This window comes from Monodon monoceros, unplaced genomic scaffold (assembly GCF_005190385.1).
Source record: "Monodon monoceros isolate NGI ecotype Baffin Bay Population unplaced genomic scaffold, NGI_Narwhal_1 Super_Scaffold_12, whole genome shotgun sequence".
Lineage (NCBI taxonomy): Eukaryota > Metazoa > Chordata > Mammalia > Artiodactyla > Monodontidae > Monodon > Monodon monoceros.
The window spans coordinates 83,136,761-83,159,094 of NW_021703768.1; the positions used below are offsets into that span (position 1 = coordinate 83,136,761).

At 35.9% G+C, this 22,334-nt stretch overlaps 1 protein-coding gene across 1 annotated transcript in view; it reads right to left on the bottom strand.

Moving 5' to 3' along the window:
* Positions 1–22,334, bottom strand: part of SLCO4C1 (solute carrier organic anion transporter family member 4C1) — a 62,217-nt gene that overhangs the window by 24,603 nt on the left and 15,280 nt on the right. The window contains exon 3 of the mRNA XM_029218262.1: positions 1,718–1,900. Within this exon, the coding sequence (XP_029074095.1) occupies positions 1,718–1,900 (183 nt within the window). The remainder of the gene's footprint in view (positions 1–1,717; positions 1,901–22,334) is intronic.

A 22,334-nucleotide genomic window follows, 5' to 3' on the forward strand; every position in this document is an offset into this window, starting at 1 on the left:
TTGTATTCCTTCTGAGAGTCTAGAAATTTTCTATGTGCAAGGCAGAGGGTTCCTACATGATCAACTACCAATAAAATCCTTGGGCGTTGAATCTCTAATGAACTTAGCTGGTAGAAAACATTTCATACATGTTGTCACAACTCCTGGCTGGGGGAATTAATTTCAATCCGTAGGGGGCTCCATGAGGAGGGAGTGGACTCTTGTAAGCTTGCAGCTGGTTGTCTCTACTTCACCTCATGTACCTTTTCCCTCTGCTGATTTTGCTTTGTATCTTTCTGCTGTGATAAATCATAGCCCTGAGAACTGTCAAGTCCTAGAGAATTTCAAATCTGGGATGGTCTCGTGGGCCTTCACCCCACCTTCCCATGCTTAAATAATTTTTGAATAACTTCGTATTTTGTGTGTTACTAAAATATAAAGATTGAAGTTGTTTTATGAGAAGTACTGATTAGAAGCGGACCTCAGAAAGAAAATCTGTGAACTGGAAGAGTGAAAAGCATCACTAGTAGCTAATTGAAATAAAAGCACTGTTAAATTAGTAAATGGAGAAGTTGTACAGATCAGCCAGAACGTGTAATGAGAGCATCAGATCTTGTGGAGAGACCAAAGCAAAGCAAGCAGAGAAAACAGGTAGAAGTGTAGTGGTTTCCATATTAAAGATGAGCCTAAGAGATTAGTACCCTCTATCAGGGCTGCACTGAACACACTTGGCTTCCAGTGACTACGGCAATAGGTCTTTGTTATAGACTAAGAGTTTGTGTCACCCCAAAATTCATATGTTGAAACCTAATTCCCAATGCAATTGTATTTGGAGGTGGGGCCTTTGGGAAGTGATTAGGTCATAAGAGTGGAGCCCTCAAAAAGGGACTAGTGTGCCCTTAAAAGAAGGCCCCAGAGAGCTCCCTTGTCCCTTCTGCCATGGCTAAAAGTCAGCTATGAACCAAGAAATGGGCCCTTACCATATACTAAATCTATGGGCACCCTGATCTTGTATTTCTCAGCCTCCAGGATTGTGACAAATAAATTTCTCTTGCTTGGAAGCCAAATAGTCTATGGTATTCTGTTATAGTAGTCCAAATGGACTAAGTCCCCTACATTAGAATAATAGACTGATAAAGTGAAAATTCATGTGCAAATAAATTACACATTAATTTGGATGTAGGGCCATGCATGGTCTAGTTAACTCTACCTTCCAGGAACTTCAGGGATGGAATTTAAGAGAAACTTGTACTGCTAAGTATTAGTTCACAAAGGAAGAAAATTGAGTCATACATAAAAAGCGTTAATCTGAAATAGAGAACTCCACAGCAGTTTCTGAGTACCATTGTGTGGTTTCTTTTGTTGACTCTAGTCAAGTCCACGTAGGATGAAGTAAGTCAGTAGAACAGCAGAGCTCTATCCCCACACCTGTGTAAATTAGCCTGGGGTACATTCCAGCAATCTAGACAGCCTACTGCTTGGATGGCACTTCCAGGAAGGCTGGCATGCCCCCCACAGGAAACAGAGCAGGATGTCAATAAAAATCATAACCGCATTCAAATAAAGGACATGATACATCAGCATATAATTAAACAAAAAAAGTAATATTGCATTTACCAAATGTAAATAACTATGAAATCATAACTTCTTAATAAGTGTATGTTATGCTTTACTTATAAATTAAACAAGCAATAAGATAAAATGACACCGAGACATTAACATTACAGAGCAAACTTACCTATATAGAGAGAAGATTTGTGGGTGGGCACAGAATCATCAATAAAGGCTGTTCCTAGGGTATAAAGAGGAGTTCCTCCTGTTCCCAGCAATAGTTGTCCCAAAATAAAGACATACAAGTAGTAGAAAAGTGAAGAACTTGAAGCAGTACAGGTGGTTTTATTCTTTGCTGTTAAGCATGTATCTTTAGGGGAAAAAAAATTGTGAATTTATCAAAATTTTAGCTAATAATTTAAATATCTTACAAATTATACTTGCCTAACATAACCTTCCTTATTTCTTCCAATCTCTTCACTTTGATTATACTTAAAATATTTAAAAATACATACATTATTAAAAAAATTTATGAAACATTACATCAAAATTTAGAAAACACAGAACAAAACTGAGAAACATTACTTAAGAACCAAAATTAACAAATTGTGTAAACACAAGTGAATTAAGTGGTGCCAGGGAAGGACAGTTTTCAAATTGAAGGGAAAAAAACCACTACACTTGATTTTTTTACAAGTCATAAATACAATATGACAACCGTATTGATTTTTTCTTTAAAAAGATTTTTTTTTTGTTACCACCATATTGATTTTATCAATCAGCATCTTAAACACATTTGAAAAGTGTACTTAGACTATAGGATATTTTGGCCAAAACAGTAATTCTCAATATTCACTACATGAGACTCCCATGGTGGCACAGTGGTTAAGAATCTGCCTGCCAATTCAGGGGACACAGGTTCGAGCCCTGATCTGGGAAGATCCCACATGCCGCTGAGCAACAAAGCCCGTGTGCCACAACTACTGAGCCTGCACTCTAGAGCCCGTGAGCCACAATTACTGAGCCCACGTGCCATAACTACTGAAGCCCGTGAGCCTAGAGCCCATGATCTGCAACAAGAGAAGCCACTGCAATGAGAAGCCTGTGCACCGCAACCAAGAATAGCCAACGCTCGCTGCAACTAGAGAAAGCCTGCGCACAGCAACGAAGACCCAACGCAGACAAAAATTAATTAATTTTTAAAAATATTCACTACAAAGCAGTAATATTTAGAAGTTATGTCTACTTCATTTTTACAGGTCAAACTATTTTATTACATTTATATTTTGAAGCAATCTTTGGGTCCATAGGATGTTTTTTTGAATATTTTAAAAGGAAAATTTGTTATCTATTTTTTTCTTTTTTTCCTTTTATTGAAGTAGATTTACAATGTTGTGTTAGTTTCTGGTGTTTAGCAAAGTGACTCAGTTATACACACATATATATATATATTCTTTTTCATATTCTTTTCCATTATGGTTTATTACAGGATATTGAATGTATTTAGCTCCCTGTGCTATAAGGTAGGACCTTTTTGTTTATCTATTTTTATATAGATTGTATCTGCTAATCCCAAACTCTTAATTTATCCCTCCCGCACCCGCTTTCCCTAAGGGGGGTAACCCTAAGTTTGTTTTCTATGTCTGTGAGTCTGTTGCTGTTTTATAAATAAGTTCATTTGTATTGTATTTTAGATTCCACATATAAATGATATCATACGGTACTCATCTTTCTCTCTCTGGCTTACTGCACTTACTATGGTAATCTCTAGGTCCATCCATGTTACTGCAAATGGCATTATTTCATTATTTTTTATGGCTGAGTAGTATTCCATTTTATGTATTGAGTCTTCTTTTTCCATTCATCCATCAATGTACATTTATGTTGCTTCCACGTCTTGGCTATTGTAAATGGTGCTGCTATTAACATTGGGGTACATGTATCTTTTCAAATTAGTTTTCTCTGAATATATGCCCATGAATGGGACCACTAGATCATGTGGTAACTCTGTTTTTAGTTTTTTAAGGAAACTTCATACTGTTTCCACAGTGGCTGCATCAATTTACATTCCCACCAACAGTGTAAGAGGGTTCCCTTTTCACCACACCCTCTCCAGCACTTGATATTTGTAGATTTTTTAATGATGGCCATTTTAACCAGTGTGAGGTGATACCTCACTGTAGTTTTGATTTGCATTTCTCTAATAATTAGTGATATTGAGCATCTTTTCATAAACCTATTGGCCATGTGTGTGTCTTCTTTGGAGAAATGTGTATTTAGGTCTTCTGCCCATTTTCTGATTGGGTTGTTTTTTTTGTTATTGAGTTGTATGAGCTGTTCATATATTTTGGAAATTAAGCCCTTGTTGGTCACATCATTTGCAAATATTTTCTCCCAGTCTGCAGGTTGTCTTTTTGTCTTGTTTATGGTTTCCTTTGCTGTGCAAAAGCTTATACGTTTGATTAGGTCCCATTTGTTTATTTCTGCTTTTATTTCTCTTGCCTTGGGAGACTGACCTAAGAAAACATTGCTACAATTTATGTTAGGGAATGTTTTGTCTATGTTCTCTTCTAGGAGTTTTATGGTGTCATGCCTCGTACTTAAGTCTTTAAGCCATTCTGAGTTTATTTTTGTGTATGGTGTGAGGGAGTGTTCTAACTTCATTTATTTATATGTGGCTATCCAGCTTTCCCAACACCACTTGCCGAAGAGACTGTCTTTTTCCCATTGTATATCCTTGCCTCCTTTGTCGAAGATTGACTTTAGGTGTGTGGGTTTTTTCCTGGGGTCTCCTTTCTGTTCCACTGATCCATGTCTGTTTTTGTGCCAATAAAACACTGTTTTCATTACTGTAGCTTTGTAGTATTGTCTGAAGTCTGCGAGAGTTATGCCTCCAGCTTTGTTCTTTTTCCTCAGAATTGCTTTGACAATTCTGGGTCTTTCATGGTTGTGTATAAATTTTAGTATTATTTGTTCTAGTTCTGTGAAAAATGTCATGGGTAATTTGATATGGATTGCATTAAATCTATAGACTGCTTTGTGTAATATGGCCACTTTAACAATATTAATTCTTCCAGTCCAAGAGCATGGGATATCTTTCCATTTCTTTAAATTATCTTCAGTTTTCTTTATCAATGTTTCATAGTTCTCAGCATATAAGTCTTTCACCTCCTTGGTTAGGTTTACTCCTAAGTATTATATTTTTTTAATGCAATTTTAAAAGGGATTGTCTTTTTACTTTCCCTTTCTGATATTTTATTATTAGTGTAAAGAAATGCAACAAAGTTCTGTATGTTAAACTTGTATCCTGCTACCTTGCTGAATTCTTTTACCAGTTCTAGTGGTTTTTGTGTGGAGTCTTTAGGGTTTTCTATATATCATATCATGTCATCTGCATATAATGATAATTTTACCTCTTCCTTTCCAATTTAGATACCTGAGAAATAGTTATCTTTAGGATTTGATTAAAATCTTTTTTAAAAATCACATTCAGTGGCTTCCCTGGTGGCGCAGTGGTTGAGAGTCCACCTGCTGATGCAGGGGACACGGGTTTGTGCCCCGGTCCGTGAAGATCCCACATGCCGCAGAGTGGCTAGGCCTGTGAGCCGTGGCTGCTGAGCCTGCATGTCCGGAGCCTGTGCTCCGCAACGGGAGAGGCCACAACAGTGAGAGGCCCATGTACCGCAAAAAAAAAAAAAAAAAATCACATTCAAAGCCTGGGTATTAAAGTAAATCCATATTTCCTAAACTCATCATATAATATTAATGAACTAAGAGATTTGTTAAAAATATATTTCCAACCCTTTCCCTTTGAATCTGGTGTAGTATCCAGGAATTTTCATTTTAACAGTGGCCTCAGCTAATTCTATTTTCATTTCCTTGATATCAGATCAAGATTTATTATTTCCTGATTGATGAGACATAAGGCCCCTAAAGCACCAATCCTGAATATTCTTTAACTGGTTCACTGTCATCAAATTTTCAGATGCAAATTCTATGCATAAAAATATTTTTTTTTAATTTTGTATTTAAAATATACTCTATAATACTGTATATATTCATGTTATAAGAGGTTGATGGATATTTTGGCAGAAAATTTATTTATATTTATAACTGGGCTAGGTCTGCATTATTTGTGATATTTCCCTGGTCATGTCAAACATTTGAATTATAATTCTTGGTTTCAATATTCACTTTCCTGGAGGTAGTAGATTAGACTAACAATCTCTTATTATTTGCTTTGTTATTTGCAAATTGTTCATTTTGCAAAACTGAACATACGTACATGCATTATTGGTTTACTATTTTCTCCTATTTCCTTTTTATAATAGGTAAATTGCCTTTAGGAAAATATCTTTCTGTAGTAATCTGGTAGACTTTTTGATTATAAGAGTATTCTGTGGGGTTTTGGTGTTTTTTTTTTCTCCCAGAGGAAGTAATCAATGGGTTTCAACCTGCTTGTTTAAATAAATTTTAAATAAAACAGAAGAATACCAAGAAAAAATCCAAGCTCTCCCTTACCTCTGCCTGCCTCTATTTATGCTCTCACATGTCACTTAGATGAAAGCAATAACCCCTGTTAACAGTTCCTTTGATCATTTTTCAGACATTTTCTCACACATTCACATGCTTTATATCCATTTACATTTTTACATATGTATGATCATATGAAACATACTATCCTTATATTCAACAACTTCCAGTTTTCACTTCTTATGTCCTAGAAATCCTTGATGTTGGAACTTAAAGCTGTATTTAAATTTCTTTGTTGGCACTGTTATAATATTCCACAGCATAAATGTGATTTATTTACCAAGTCCACAACTTCTATTTTTTTTTTAAGTTTGCTTGTATGCTTTTTTTTAACATCTTTATTGGAGTATAATTGCTTTACAGTGTTGTGTTAGTTTCTGCTGTATAACAAAGTGAATCAGCTATATGCATACATATATCCCCATATCCCCTCCCTCTTGCATCTCCCTCCCAACTTCTATTTAATAATAATGTAACATATATTATTAATATTATATTATACATACATTTAGGTCAAAACAATGTTGTGATGAATATTTTTAAAATTTATCTTGGCATATTTGTGCAAGCCTATCGTAGGACAGGTTCCAAAAAGTGGAACTGCCAGGTCAACGTGTATAAATATTTATATTTGATTTGCCAAGTTGCCATAACAAAGAGTTATAAATATGTCCATTCCCATTAGCAATGCAGCAACACTTTTGAAAAAATCTTCAGTGAACTTAAGCATTTTTCTGTATGTTTATTGGCCACCTGCATGTTTTTCTGTGAACTAACTTCTCAAATTTACTTCAGAGCTTCTGAGTTTGATATCTGACTTATAAAAGTCTTCCCTTTCTCCATGATTACATATAAAGTTATTTATGTTGGGCTTTATCCTAGCATTTTTACTACTTTATTTTTTAATTCATATGTAATATATTTTAGTGGGAAAAGATAGGGATTATAGCATTGTGTTGGATTAACCAAAGAGTACATATTTTGTTAGATTTCCTATGTATGGGTTTATTTCTGGATAATCAGTTTCATGTCACTGATCTTTGCAGTCCCTCTCCACAGATCTGTTTTAAGTACTTCAGCTGTCTAAGGTTTGTGGGTATCAATATTTTAGCCCGGCTATATCCCATTTTACAGTACTACATGAAAGGCTGTAACAGTTAACAGATCTTATTTTATCATTTTTCCCAAATAAACAAGGCCTAAGATCTACTTATGAAAACTACTGTATCCAATATATTACTCTCTCTGCATTACTTCTGAATAATTTCCTTCTTTTATTTTTCCTAGAATTGATAAAAATTGATAATGAGATGTCGAGCCACAGAAAGGCATGGATGTATCTTAAATGTTTATTGCTAAGTGAAAGAATCCAGTCCACAAAGGATACATACTTTATAATTCCAAATATATGACAATCTGGAAAAGTAAAACCATAGAAATAGTTGCCAAGGGAAGAGGGGAGGGAGGGTTGAACAGATGAACCACGACAGGATTTTTTTTAGGGTAGTGAAACTATTCTATATGATGGTTTGATTGTGGATATACGACACTAGTCATATATTTGACTAGTATTTGTCAAAATACATTGAACTTTATAGTACAAAGAGTGAACTTTACACAAATTTTTAAAAATCATTTGAGGCCAAAAGTTTCCAGGAGGAAAGGCAGAATGTGACAAAAGGACCTAACTGTAATACAAATATATGAAACAACCTCACTAAGGAGAGTGGGGGTAAGGGTGCTGACCTAAGTAACTTTGGAATGAGTGGAGTCTGCAAGACTAAAGTCAAAAGTAACTATATATAATCACTGTATTCTAGATGATAAAGTTATTTCCCATTCCGTAATTAAAGAAACCAGGGCCCACTGGAGAAATAGCTGATTTTAGGACTGGAGCAGGAAATATATAGGATGAGCCTGCAGCACCTCAGAGTGCAAGAAAATAAGGAAAACAAACAAAAATATCTGCAATGATGGAGGTATGTCAAAGGTACACAGGAGCCAACCGAAAAAACTCCAGGTAGATAAAGCTGGAATAATTTGAGCAACGAAATAAAGTTGCATTGGATTATAATCTAATGTAAAATATAAATCCATGCAGCCACACTGAAAAAAAATAATTGAATAAATAAATAAATGTGGGAGAAGAGACAAATGTCTAACGCAGAATAACTCCGAGTAATTTATGTAGATACTGCATCCTCAAAGAGATGGCACATAACACTCCATTTCTGAAATGTTGGGTGCACATAGTGACTTTCTTCCAAATCAAATAGTATAGAAAGTAGGAAAAGAGTTACTTCACAATGGATTAACCTGAAAAATACTACCTGAGTCAGGTGATCAAGGTTATCATCAAGAGTGATAAGTGATGTTGATAGCATGTACCCTTCATATGATGTGATGAAAATGGCATTTTGCTTGTGTGGTCCTCCCCCTGAAAATCCTATAAAGCCAGTCTAATCACAGGAAAAACATCAGACAAATCCCAGCTGAGGGACATTTTACAAAATATCTGATCAGCACTCCTCAAAACTGCTATGGTCATCAAAAAAAAAGAGAAAAATCTGAGAAATTATCACAGCCACAAAGAGCCAAAGGGACATGACAACTAAATGTAATAAGGTATACTGGATCAGATCCTAAAATAGAAAAAGGAAACTAGGTAAAACTAAGTAGATCTACATAAAGTTTGGACTTCAGTTAACAAGTAGAAAATTTAATAAATGACGTACCAATATTAATTCATTAATCATAAGAAATGTAGCATACAAAGTAAGATGTTAATAATAGGGGAAAATGGTTGTGGTATATATGGAAACTATACTATCTTCACAATTTTTCTGTAAATCTAAAACTGTTCTAAAAAGGCAAGTTTATTAATATTTTTTAAAGTATAGAATAAAACAGCCAATTACAGATAAAGGCTTAAACTTTCATAAAAATTAAAAATAAATAAATAAATAATATAAATATACAGCAGCAATTTTTATTAAGCAGATACTACCAGAAATGCCAAAATAGACATAAAAAGTTAAAACAGCAGACTAATTTTCATCTTTCCCAGTCCAAGACAGCAAATTGTTAAAAATAAGCAACAATAGAGCAGGCCTAAACAGTATAATTAGTACCACTGAATTTAGGAAAACATGTCAAATTCTACTTTCTTATAAAACTGTGTCTTCCATTTTTAGGTACCATGGACAATTCTAAAAAAACCTGACCAAATATTATGCAACAAAAATATCAGTATACAATCCAAAGAGTAAATAACAGTAATACTCTATGACCAAAATGGAAAAAAAAAAAGCTAGATACTTTTAAGACAACAGAAAATGAAAAGGCCCTTCTATATGGAATTCAAAAAAATTAAAAACTCTATTAAACTATTCTTTGATCAAAAAATTATAATTACAAAATTTCTCAGAAATGATACTAGAAACAAACCACATCGAAATTTATACGCTATAACTAAAGTAGTTCTTATAAGAAAACCATCTCATTGAAACAAAAAAAGACCCCCAAAAAAAGAAGTCAAAATAAAAAACATATAAAAATAAATTGCACATTAATGAGTTGCCCCCAGCACTAACACCACTGGCACTAGATGAGTTTATCCTAGAATAGCGATGGAGAAGATAACATGCAAAAGAATATCTAGGAAAAAGAAATATCTAGGAATAAACCTACCTAAGGAGACAAAAGACCTGTATGCAGAAAATTATAAGACACTGATGAAAGAAATTAAAGATGATACAAATAGATGGAGAGATATACCATGTTCTTGGATGGGAAGAATCAACATTGTGAAAATGACTCTACTACCCAAAGCAATCTACAGATTCAATGCAATCCCTATCAAACTACCACTGGCATTTTTCACAGAACTAGAACAAAAAATTTTGCAATTTGTATGGAAACACAAAAGACCCCGAATAGCCAAAGCAATCTTGAGAACGAAAAAAGGAGCTGGAGGAATCAGGCTCCCTGACTTCAGACTATACTACAAAGCTACAGTAATCAAGACAGTATGGTACTGGCACAAAAACAGAAAGATAGATCAATGGAACAGGATAGAAAGCCCAGAGATAAACCCACACACATATGGACACCTTATCTTTGATAAAGGTGGCAGGAATGTACAGTGGAGAAAGGACAGCCTCTTCAATAAATGGTGCTGGGAAAACTGGACAGCTACATGTAGAAGTATGAGATTAGATCACTCCCTAACACCATACACAAAAATAAGCTCTAAATGGATTAAAGCCCTAAATGTAAGGCCAGAAACTATCAAACTCTTAGAGGAAAACATAGGCAGAACACTCTATGACATAAATCACAGCAAGATCCTTTCTGACCCACCTCCTAGAGTAATGGAAATAAAAACAAAAATAAACAAATGGGACCTAATGAAACTTCAAAGCTTTTGCACAGCAAAGGAAACCATAAACAAGACCAAAAGACGACACTCAGAATGGGAGAAAATATTTGCAAATGAAGCAACTGACAAAGGATTAATCTCCAAAATTTACAAGCAGCTCATGCAGCTCAATAGCAAAAAAACAAACAACCCAATCCAAAAATGGTCAGAAGACCTAAATAGACATTTCTCCAAAGAAGATATACAGAATGCCAACAAACACATGAAAGAATGCTCAACATCATTAATCATTAAAGAAATGCAAATCAAAACTACAATGAGATATCATCTCACACCACTCAGAATGGCCATCATCAAAAAATCTAGAAACAATAAATGCTGGAGAGGGTGTGGAGAAAAGGGAACACTCTTGCACTGCTGGTGGGAATGTGAATTGGTTCAGCCACTATGGAGAACAGTATGGAGGTTCCTTAAAAAACTACAAATAGAATTACCATATGACCCAGCAATCCCACTACTGTGCATATACCCTGAGAAAACCAAAATTCAAAAAGAGTCATGTACCAAAATGTTCATTGCAGCTCTATTTACAATAGCCCGGAGATGGAAACAACCTAAGTGCCCATCATCGGATGAATGGATAAAGAAGATGTGGCACATATTTACAATGGAATATTACTCAGCCTTAAAAAGAAATGAAATTGAGCTATTTGTAATGAGATGGATAGACCTAGAGTCTGTCATACAGAGTGAAGTAAGTCAGAAAGAAAAAGAGAAATACCGTATGCTAATACATATATATGGAATTTAAGGGAAAAAAAATGTCATGAAGAACCTAGGGGTAAGACAGGAATAAAGACGCAGACTTACTGGAGAACGGACTTGAGGATATGGGGAGGGGGAAGGGTGAGCTTTGACAGGGCGAGAGAGAGTCATGGACATATACACACTAACAAACGTAGTAAGGTAGATAGGTAGGGGGAAGCAGCTGCAAGGCACAGGGATATTAGCTCGGTGCTTTGTGACAGCCTGGAGGGGTGGGATAGGGAGAGTGGGAAGGAGGGAGACGCAAGAGGGAAGACATATGGGAACATATGTATATGTATAACTGATTCACTTTGTTATAAAGCAGAAACTAACACACCATTGTAAAGCAATTATACCCCAATAAAGATGTTTAAAAAAAAAAAAAAAAAAAGAATCCGCCTGCCAATGCAGGAGACCCGGGTTTGAGCCCTGGTCCAGGAAGATCCCACATGCCACAGAGCAACTAAGCCCATGTGCCACAACTACTGAGCCTGCGCTCTAGAGCCCATGAGCCACAACTACTGAAGCCCACACGCCTAGAGCCCGTGCTTCACAACAAGAGAAGCCACCGCAATGAGAAGCCTGTGCATCGCAAGGGAAGAGTAGCCCCCACTCGCCACAACTAGAGAAAGCCCGTGTGCAGCAACGAAGACCCAATGAAGCCAAAAATAAATAACAAAATAAATTTATTTTAAAAAAAGAAAGAATTAACAAAGGAATAGAAATCTGATTAATAAAATGTAATAATAAAATTCACACAAAAATAAATCCTTTGAAATATTCAGTAAAATAAACCACTAGCTAACATAATGAGGAGAAATTACATATATACAAATAATACATGAAAAAAGGAAATAAACTATGAAGAGAAGAAATTTTTTAAAAATCACAAGAGACTACTTAGAACAAATTACTAGCATATTAATTTGAAAATCTAAAATGGTTAATTACCAAGCCCAGATAGTTTCAGAGATGAATTTTACCAAAACTTTACACATTAAATAATAATCATGACAATAATAATAAATGATAAACTTAACACTACTTAATCTATTCCAGAACATAGAAACAAGATAAAAATTACCAAAATATTTTTACTGATTACAAATTGATAATAACATGTGAAAAACATTAACAACACCAAAGAAAACCATAGACCAATCTCATACCTGAATATCAACGCAAAAAAATCATAAACAAAATATTAGCAACAAAATCCAACAACATATATGAAAAATACAGCATGTCTTTTTAAAGAAGCACATTAGGAAGTCTATTAAAATTTAACATATTAGATCTAATTAGAAAAATCAAATGATCAGTTTCATAGATTTCAAGTAGAAAACTGACAAACTGACAAATGTCAACATAAAATAGGAATAGACATTTCTTTAACATGATCAAACATATAAGTGTGTATACATACACGTGTATGTATATGCACACATACAGACTGCTAAAATCAGGAGTAAGACAAGGATGTGCCCTAACTCTGCAACTTTTCATATTGTATTGGAAGGAAAGAGAAAGGAACTAGAGGCCTATGAATTGGAAATCAAGAGGTAAAACAATTTCTATTTGCAGAAATTATAATTGTCTTTTTGGAACACTTAATTGGTTCCAGAACCAATGGAAAAACTACTAAAAACAATAAAGGAATTTAGTAAAGTAGTAAAACATAAAATTAATTTTGAAAGAGATAAAAAAAGAATATACAAAAAAATAAGTTAGCTTCACATGCATAAGTTAGATGACATGATGGTAGAAATACCAATGTATAGTAAGAAAGATCAACTAAATACACTTAGAAATAAATGTGAACATCCTATATGAAGAATACTTGTCTACCTAGCATCATTGAGAAGCAAGCAAGGTGGGACAGAACAAGGAACAGTATGTCATAGAGGCATGGTGCCAGAGAAAAATTCTAAATCTGAACAGAAATCTTTCTATGTGGGGAAGAAATAAAAGCTAAATAATTTATTCAGAAGGAACATCTGTCTCAATCAGAGAAAATCCCCACTTGTCCAGACAGAGTTCCAGTCCCTCTCCTGCATGCATACTATGTTATGCAGGACTCTAAAATGGTCCCCAAGATTCCCCATCCTAATTCCTGGGACTGTGAATATGACAACATCACACCTAATTCTGTTACAGTGGCAAAAGGGATTCTACAGAGTAAGTTCACCTTACTAATTAACTAACTTAAGTTACTAATCGGTTGATTTTGAATTAGTCAGAAAGGAGATTATCTGGCTGTGCTCAACAATCTAATCACATGAGCACTTTAAAAGCAGAAAGCTTTCTGTGGCTAGCAGAAGCAATGAGAGAAATTTAAAGCAAAAGGGCTCTGTGAACCTTTGCTGCCTTTGAAGATGGAATGTGGGGAGCTTCTAGGAGCTGACAGCAACCCCCACTGACAATCGTCAAGGAAATGGGGATCTCGGTTCAACAATTACAAGAAACTGATATTTCACGACAGTTTAATAAGCTTGGAAAAGAATTCTCTAGAGCCTCAAATGAGAATGCAGCCAGCTGACACCCTGAGTTTGAGACTCTAAGCAGAGAACCCAGAGCTGTGCCAGACTCTTGAACTATGGAGTGTGTAAGATAACATATTTGTGCTTTTTCAAGTTGGTAAGTTTGCGTAATATGCTATGCAGCAAAAGAAAGTTAATACAAACATCTTACAAAAAGCTGGCCAAGGAATAATTCACTTCATTCAAAGGTAAATAATAACCAAAAAAGAAAAGCAAATGCATAGCAAAACAATTACCATATTGCCATCCTTTAAAGTGATAGGAAAAATTGCTTCCTAAAATCAAAAGGTGAAAACAGGGATTTAATAAACTCATGAATGTGGTGAAATAAGGGATTTTAAAAAAAGGAAAAAAAATGGGCTGAAAGAACTCTGGAAAAACATCCCCAAACAGAAATAAAAGTCACACTGCAATGGACAAGAGAGACTAGAGACTGAGAATTACAAGGACAGACAAAAAAGGCTTGAGAAATACAAACAAAATTAAATGAACAAAACCTAAGACTTAAAAGATTAGAGAGAAAATTATAGAAATGATATTCAGACAAAGAAAATAAACATGCATAATCAATCAGAATAGAAAAAATATATATATATTCAAAGGTAAAACTTAATAAATGAAGACTGATCTATAATTTTAAAAGGCATAGAAAAACCCTGGAAATTTTGATGCAGAACTTTCAACACTAAAAGTCACTGAATTTTAAAGATGAAGAAAGACTTCTTTGAACAGGCAGGAAAAAAGATAGTCACTTAGGCAGAGGAAAAAAAAAAAAAAAACCCTTAGCTGGCATCAGACTTCTTTAAAGCAACATTAATCCCATAAAGGCAGTAAAGGAATGACAAAAAAAATCAGTGAAAGATAATGTGGCTCAGAAATTTTACACTCAGCCACACTCTTATCCAAATATAAAGGCAAAAAACAAATATTTAACATATTTAAAATCTCATGGAATTAACCTTTCCTTTAAAAACAAACAAAAAGAACACTTACTAGAGGGTACATTTCAGCTTACCACGAAATAGTCATTCAGAGATGCATCATGGGGACCTAAAGAAGACTATTCATCTTAAGTAATATTAAATAATTTATTAAATTGTGTCTGTTATAATACAGCTTTACAAGATAGATAGATTTACCCCCATATGAATTCTGAGGTATTACTGCTTAAGGAAACTATCTGACCCTCGAATTTCAACTCCTAACGTGAAATCAAAAAATTTCTGACAAAATACTTAACGCTAAATTAAAGGCATGTGATTTGACAATACACCACAAGAGGGAGCTTCTATGTTGTTTATGAACACAGAGGAGTGTTGCCAATAAAATTAAGGCTTAGAATTTTACTTAATGAACAAACCAGTGTCTAGTCCTGCCCAGTAACATGTGCAGGAACTAAAGGCAAAAAGGCAAAACAGCAAAAGAAAATCCATATACCAGAATATTTAGAAGTTAAATATCAAGCTCAGTGCAGCCCTCACCCTCACCTAGAGGTCCACAGCCTGCTCCCCGCCAAGCATTTACCTTCAACACCTATAAGTTTAAAGAGACCACCTTTTCCTCTGGCCCATCTTGCTACCAGGGGCAGGGAAGGATGTTGCAGTCTTGATATGGTATTCCACTCCCCTAGCCACACTTTTCTGACAGTATTTCCAGGAGGTGCCTGTGCCTCCTGAGAAGCACTGTTTTCTGGGGAACCCGGTTGTCTAATTACCTGCGTCAGGTACTTTGAGGTGGCTAAATTTAATGAAAAGCAACCTCTCTTTCTCTCTTCCCAGGAAGTGACTGTAATTTTCTCCCCCTGGCTCCACTTCCCATATTCAACCCCCAGCCCTGAAAAGGGAGAAGGAGCTGCTGCTTTTCTTTAAACTTGACCGTCCCCAAGTCTATGTAGCAGCTTCTGGCCTGGGGATGGTAGCTCATCCCTACCTCCCTCTCCTATAACCTCTGTTCACTTATCCTGTGTACCAATCTTGCAAAAATCTTTCTCACAAAACTTTAAGAGAAGAACAAATTATCTTTGAATTTCAGTGTCTGTGATATGGGTCCCTCTAAGCACAGGGCTCAGGGCAAGACTCTTCTTGTCCGGACCTAAGGGCAGGCAGCTGGTGGCAGCTTTGATAAAGAGGGGGAAAAAATACTCTTCTTGAAGGTGGGGAGCAACACTCAGAAGTCCAGACTTCCCTTGCCTGAGACAACTGATACAGGAACAGGAGATAGGCCAGGTGGCAGCAGGGAATTCTTGGGCTGCTTTGGTTCATAAAAATAGATAGCGTGGGTGGGAAGAGGCAGCACAAGGAATCTCACAGACAATTTAGGACTCTATATTTATGGGTGATAAAAAGTTGAGAGAGCCTTTGCCTGTGCAGCTAACCCCCCTGGGATGCTGACCTGATCACTCACCTCCCATGGGAACCTAACTCAACCAATAAAGTGATTTTTCAAAAAGAAACCTATCACGGCATCCATACAAAGATGTTGTAAGAAAAAAGACCAACATACTTTCATTAAAATTAAGATTAGGACACGGACCACAGAAATATTTTCATGGAGCAGGTGAAAAATGTGAACACATCATAATGGCAAAGCAGAAATGAAATAACTTAGAAAAGAAGTGGTGAGAGGAAGAAAGAGGATATGAAGCTTGCACTGGTAGAACTCAGAGAAAAAAGTAAAAGGGAAAAACTAAAATCTCATAGAAAGGAAGATAAAATTGAAAGGGGTACAAGAGTGAACGAATTGAGAAAACACAGTAACAGGCACGTAATACAGAAATTAGAAAAGTGAGTAAAATGAATGATAAAGAAAAAAAGCAGAGGAAATGCTAAGGATATAAGGTGGCCAAAGAAGATCATACATACACATAATTGAAGTATCTGAGGAAAAAAAAAAAACTAACATCATGGAACAAAATACTCAGATATGTAGTTTAAGAAAATGTCCCTAAAATGTTAATATGCATGTAAATCTATATGCTTCAATCTGCATAACTGGGTGCCAGGGAAACATGACATCAACAGTCATCACCAAGATAGAGCTTAAACTGGACTTTGAGGAGACTCCAAATTTCTTGGACATATGGACCCTTGAGAATATTCTTGATAGAAAATATGAGCAGTATATTATATATCCAGTGTCACAAGCACTTCTAAATGATTTCAGAATACACAGGTGGAAAAAGGCTGCTGAGAACTTAAATAATATAAGAATGGATAAGAAATTCCCTAAAAGGCAATGATCAAATTACGAATGTAAAAAAGAGAAACAGTGAAGTCACAAAAATGAATAACACCTTGTGCCAAATAACATATTAATCTTTAACTACAATTAAATCTATCCTATTTTACTCACATTGTATTGTTCCAGAGGAAAAAAACTATAAGCTTTCACATACACTTCCTAGCCTAATCTTTACAACTTTCTGCAATCATTTTACCAGTGAAGAAACTGAAGCCCGAAATCACATGCTATGCATAGTCAGATTTTGCAACACAGCCTAATAATCTGATTCCTATTCTTCTGATCCTCCAATATATACTCCATGATCTTTGAGCTATAATTTAATGAGCTGAACCATCATCTAAAGAGGTACAAAGGAAGATTTCCCCAAGTATAATTTATAGAACCCTAGGCTTCTGAGAATTTCCATAAACAAAATGATGCTTTGGTCAAATTAGTTTGGGAAACACTCTATTATAGCACTTCTCCTCTTAGATTAATAAGCATGCATTTATATGTAATATGATAAAGTTTTATACATTATTTATTGTATATTCAAGTTACTTTTTTCCTCCATTGATGTCTAACAGCTCACAGACTAGTGTTCCATAAAACACACTTTGAAAAATACTGGTTTGAAGTATGACAAAGGTGTCAAGTAAAACAAAACAATCCTAGATAATTAAAAATTTTAAATGTAACCCCTGTATAGACAGACATAAATCTTAAAGGGTTAGTGTTATCAATGATTGCTTAATGATTCATAGTGTCAAGATTCAGGATTTTGCTTCCCACCTTTTCTATTACTACCCATCTCCTTTGGAGTGAACATATACTGTCACAGATGTAGAAACTGTGAGGATGGCTCCAAATCTCAATTTTGAACGTCCAATGTCTTACGTTCTAGCGTTATATTTCTAATGCCAAATTTCTACCTCAAAATCTAAAACAAAATTCACAATCTTCGCCACAAAACCAACTTTTCTACCTGATTTTCCCATATGTGTTCATAACATCCATTTTCTAGTCATCAAGTTTAAAACACAAAAAGCATTCAATAATATATTCCTTGTCTATAATGACCATATCATATGCTTTTCCTACTGATATCATACCCATTGTTCAAGTCTAGCTAAAACTCCACTTCCTATTAAAAGCTCTCACCTGAGTTGTCCAAAGGAAACCCTTTCTTCATTTACTAGTATCTTTCTTCATTCAGTGACAATAAGCCTGTATGACTCACTAGGTTCTTGATTACCATACCTTACTTTTACCTTATCCTCATTTATGTTAATAGCAATAATAATAGTAGTAATACTTATGGGGTGCTTATCTTATACAAGGTCCTTCACTGGCATACATTATCTTCTCTAATCCCCAGAAAAAATCCTATGAAAGAGATACTATTATTTTCCTCATTAACGATGAGTAAAGTCAGGATTGGATTAACTTCAAAATCTCTAAGATTTAAGAGCCTATGTATTTAAGAGATTCATCTCATGGTTAACAGTGACAAAGTAAAATTAATCAGTTACTTAAATAATTTGGGACGTAAATTCAAAACATTTCTGTAAGAGCTTCTGACTATCAAGATAGACAAAAACTTTTGATATAAGATCTAACAGTCAACCTCCTTATGGTCTCTAAAATACAAACTCCTGACCTACCAGGCTATTAACCCATTAAAAGATATGAAAACCAGAATCCAACATCATGAATATAATAGGAATGACCACAAATGCATAAAAAAAATTTTAACATTAGAAAATTCTATGTATAATCATATACCAAGAAATTTGAAAATCTCTTAAAATAAAAATATTGACTATAAATGATATAAAATTTGAATGAAGATATGATTCTGGAATAAATTGAAATGGGAATCAAAAGTGTACCTCAAAATCAACATATCCAAAATGGTTTTTCTGGAGAATTTATATCAAAGCTCCATCAAAAAAATCAATCCTTGTGTGTTATTTAAATTGTTCCAATATAGAGAAGAAAATAAAAAGTTTCCCAATGTGTTATGAAGTATTAGCACAATTTCACTTCAAAACAGCAGTCATGGGCTTCCCTGGTGGCGCAGTGGTTGAGAGTCCGCCTGCCGATGTAGGGGACACGGGTTCGTGCCCCGGTCCGGGAAGATCCCACATGCCGCGGAGCGGCTAGGCCCGCGAGCCGTGGCGTCCAGAGCCTGTGCTCCGCAACGGGAGAGACAGCAACAGTGAGAGGCCCGCATACCGCAAAAAAAATAAAAATAATAAAAATAAAAACAAACAAAAACAGCAGTCATTTGTAAGGAGGAACTTACTTAAATCAAAATATTTGTTAAAATACTCAAGTTAGAATATGTGTATGGATATTTTTACGTATTAGTTAAGGTTGCAGTAGGACACAGACAAAAGAGATAACTGAAGCAAATTTAAAAGTTTTGTATGGATGTGGATTGTTTTATGGGTGGATTTTTTACAAAGGCAGAGTTAAGGGAACAAACAGTGGGTGCTACTAGGCAGTTACCGAAACCCTGCAGCAACGTGGCCTTAGGTAGAGACACACAGCAACTCCCACACTAGGTCTTGTGGGGAGCACACCAGGGAAATAAGCACAAGAACCTCCTTCTTCCCCACATGCAAACTCCCACTGGCTGAACCCAGCTAGAAGCTGGAAGGCAAAAGTGCACGGCAATATAGTCCGTGAGGCTTGTTCTAATAAAGCAGTAAGACAACTGACAAGCTTGATAATGCTCCTGTCTGTAATCACTTCTTTTTCTATCATCCAGATCATGTTTCCTTTACCTCCTGCCTATCCCTTAGCTGGTGAGGGATTTTACAAAGTTCTTACAAGTCTTCAGCTGTTCTGTCTCTATTGGATTGCCACAGTTTTCCTTTCAACAAGTACTATTGGGTTGGGGATATTAAGAGGCACAGGAGTGAATTCCCTCAGTCCAAAATACACTCCTCCTTGCCTCTGTTAGAAACAACCCAATTTCCCCTTCGTAACGAGGATCCATCACTTCTGTCAGTTCAGTGACCATCTTCTCTTCCTGTTGATTATTTAGTATGAAGACCAAGGCAGGAAACAAAAATTCTGTAGGTGGATTTTTAGGTACAGTAGCAAGAGGCTCCAATCCATTGCCACACCCTAGTTCACTACCCTGTGTATGCTGGCTATGGAGGACCCAGCAACACAGAATGGTTTCTGCCTTATTTAATGCATATACCATATTCTGTAGAGAAGGAAATCTTATTCTGCAAGTTTTAACACAACAGACACTATTCTACCGAGTCAGCGGCTTCTGGGTGTTGAGGTACATAGTGAGACACACAAGTGAATTTCATGAGCAGAAGTTTGTTACCATAATTCTGCTGCAAATGAATTTCTTCATCAGAAGTGATGCTGTATAGGTTATAATAATGAATAAGGCATTTTGTAAGTCAAACAACATTGAGTGTTGGTAGAAGTATTGCAGGCAGTGAAAATAAATTCATATTTAGAATATTTACTTGTCTTGGGAGGACAAATTGCAACCAGGATATATATTTTTTCGTTGCCCTGGGGTATAGTGGTTGCCCTAGGGAATGTTACCAAATCACTGCTCTCAGGACTGACCCCTGCAATTGGTAAACTGAGCAACCAATCTGCAGTACAGGTAGTTAGACCAGCCATTATGAGGGAAAGGGCATTTTTGGAACCCATGTTTAGCTTCCTTTTATGCTATATGGCCATTTTTTTTACATGGGACAATTCCACAAGCACCACAGTGGCTGGGGAAAAACACTGATTGACACTCACTGTACAGATGATCTTTTCTTCCTGATTGAGAGCCTCTTCTACAAAGGATGCCTTCAAGTGAGTATTAACATGTGGGAAAAATAGCTTTACATTCTAGGCCCATGCCCAGAAGCATACTACAAATCTCTTGGCTGGAACTCCTCATACCTTGTAAACAACTTTCATTTTTGTTTTCTTCCAAGCTTCTGACTGGCCAGCTTATCTATTAGTGCTGTGCATGAATCAATATAAATCTGTACCTCAGGCCTTCCCTTCTGTCAAGAGAATTTCCACTGACCATTGCCTTTTAGGGACATGCCTGACTGGGGTTTTTCTTCAAAATGTTCATCTTTGGTGGGTGCCAGCAAAAACCCACTGTAAGCCAGGCTACACCTCTTCCTCCTCTGTTAGCCAGCCACAAGGAACTCTGTGAGATCCTTTTAATAAGGACATCTAGGTTTTTGTAGTAAGACCATGCTAACTTCTGCCTATAATAACCTTTCTCTATTGAAAAAGAAGGAAGTGAAAGTCAATAAAAACAAGCAGGATAGTAGTATGAGATACCTGCCTATATAGTTATTTGTGCCTTCCAAATCTGCTTGCATCTACCAACAATGAGATGTCTAATTTTCACATGTCTAATTTTATGATTTGTTACAGTAGATAACATACACTTCATGATGGGGAGTCCAGGTTGAACGGTGTTCATAATCCTGTTTACCAGCATTAAAGAGCAAACCAATAGCTGCTTTTCAAAAGGAGAATAGTTAGGCAGAAAAGAAACCCAGGGGTCCTCACTGGGATTTCCCTATTGGAGACTTGCCCCAGGCTTCCTACATCTTCCCTGTCTGCCATAAACACTGTCATAAACACTGTCCATACCTGCTGCAAGAACTTCATCTTGTTCCAGAACTCAGAACTCAGAAAGCCTTTGAGCAGCAAAGGTTAATTAAAACAGCCTGTGATGTAGATAAAACCAAGGCTATGGCCCTACTCCCTGTTAATGCCATTGAATGGATTAAGGTGGCCCCAAGCAAATACTTTTAATTGGAAAATATGGCTCAAGGCAAAGTACCTAAGGGTATGACTCTCCCATTAGTCTGATAAGCTTAATTAAGTTCAGAGAGACAGGAGGTTAAGACAAGATATAATGCAAAACTAAGTGTGTGGTTATTGGCACATATATCTGAATCAATTAGTTTTCGAAACATCTGCACTATCAGATGAACCATTAGCCTCTTCTAGGAGAGATTGTGACAGAATGAGTGTTAAAATGTCCCTTAGTTCCCAAATTTCTACAGGCAAGAAACAGACTGATACAGCTTCTAAGCATCTAAGTAATATGTTCTCCATTTGCCCTCTTTAAATATAGCCAAGGATAATTTTTTAAAAAGACCAACAGAGAACAATGAACTATGAAGCCCCTCCCAAGAAGCAGAAGGAGAGTTCACTCAAGGAACAAGCATGACAGCTTCCCAGTGGGATTTCAGGATTTCTCTGAATCAGTGACTCCTGTGTATTTTCCCCTTTCCAACCGGTAATGATTATTGTGA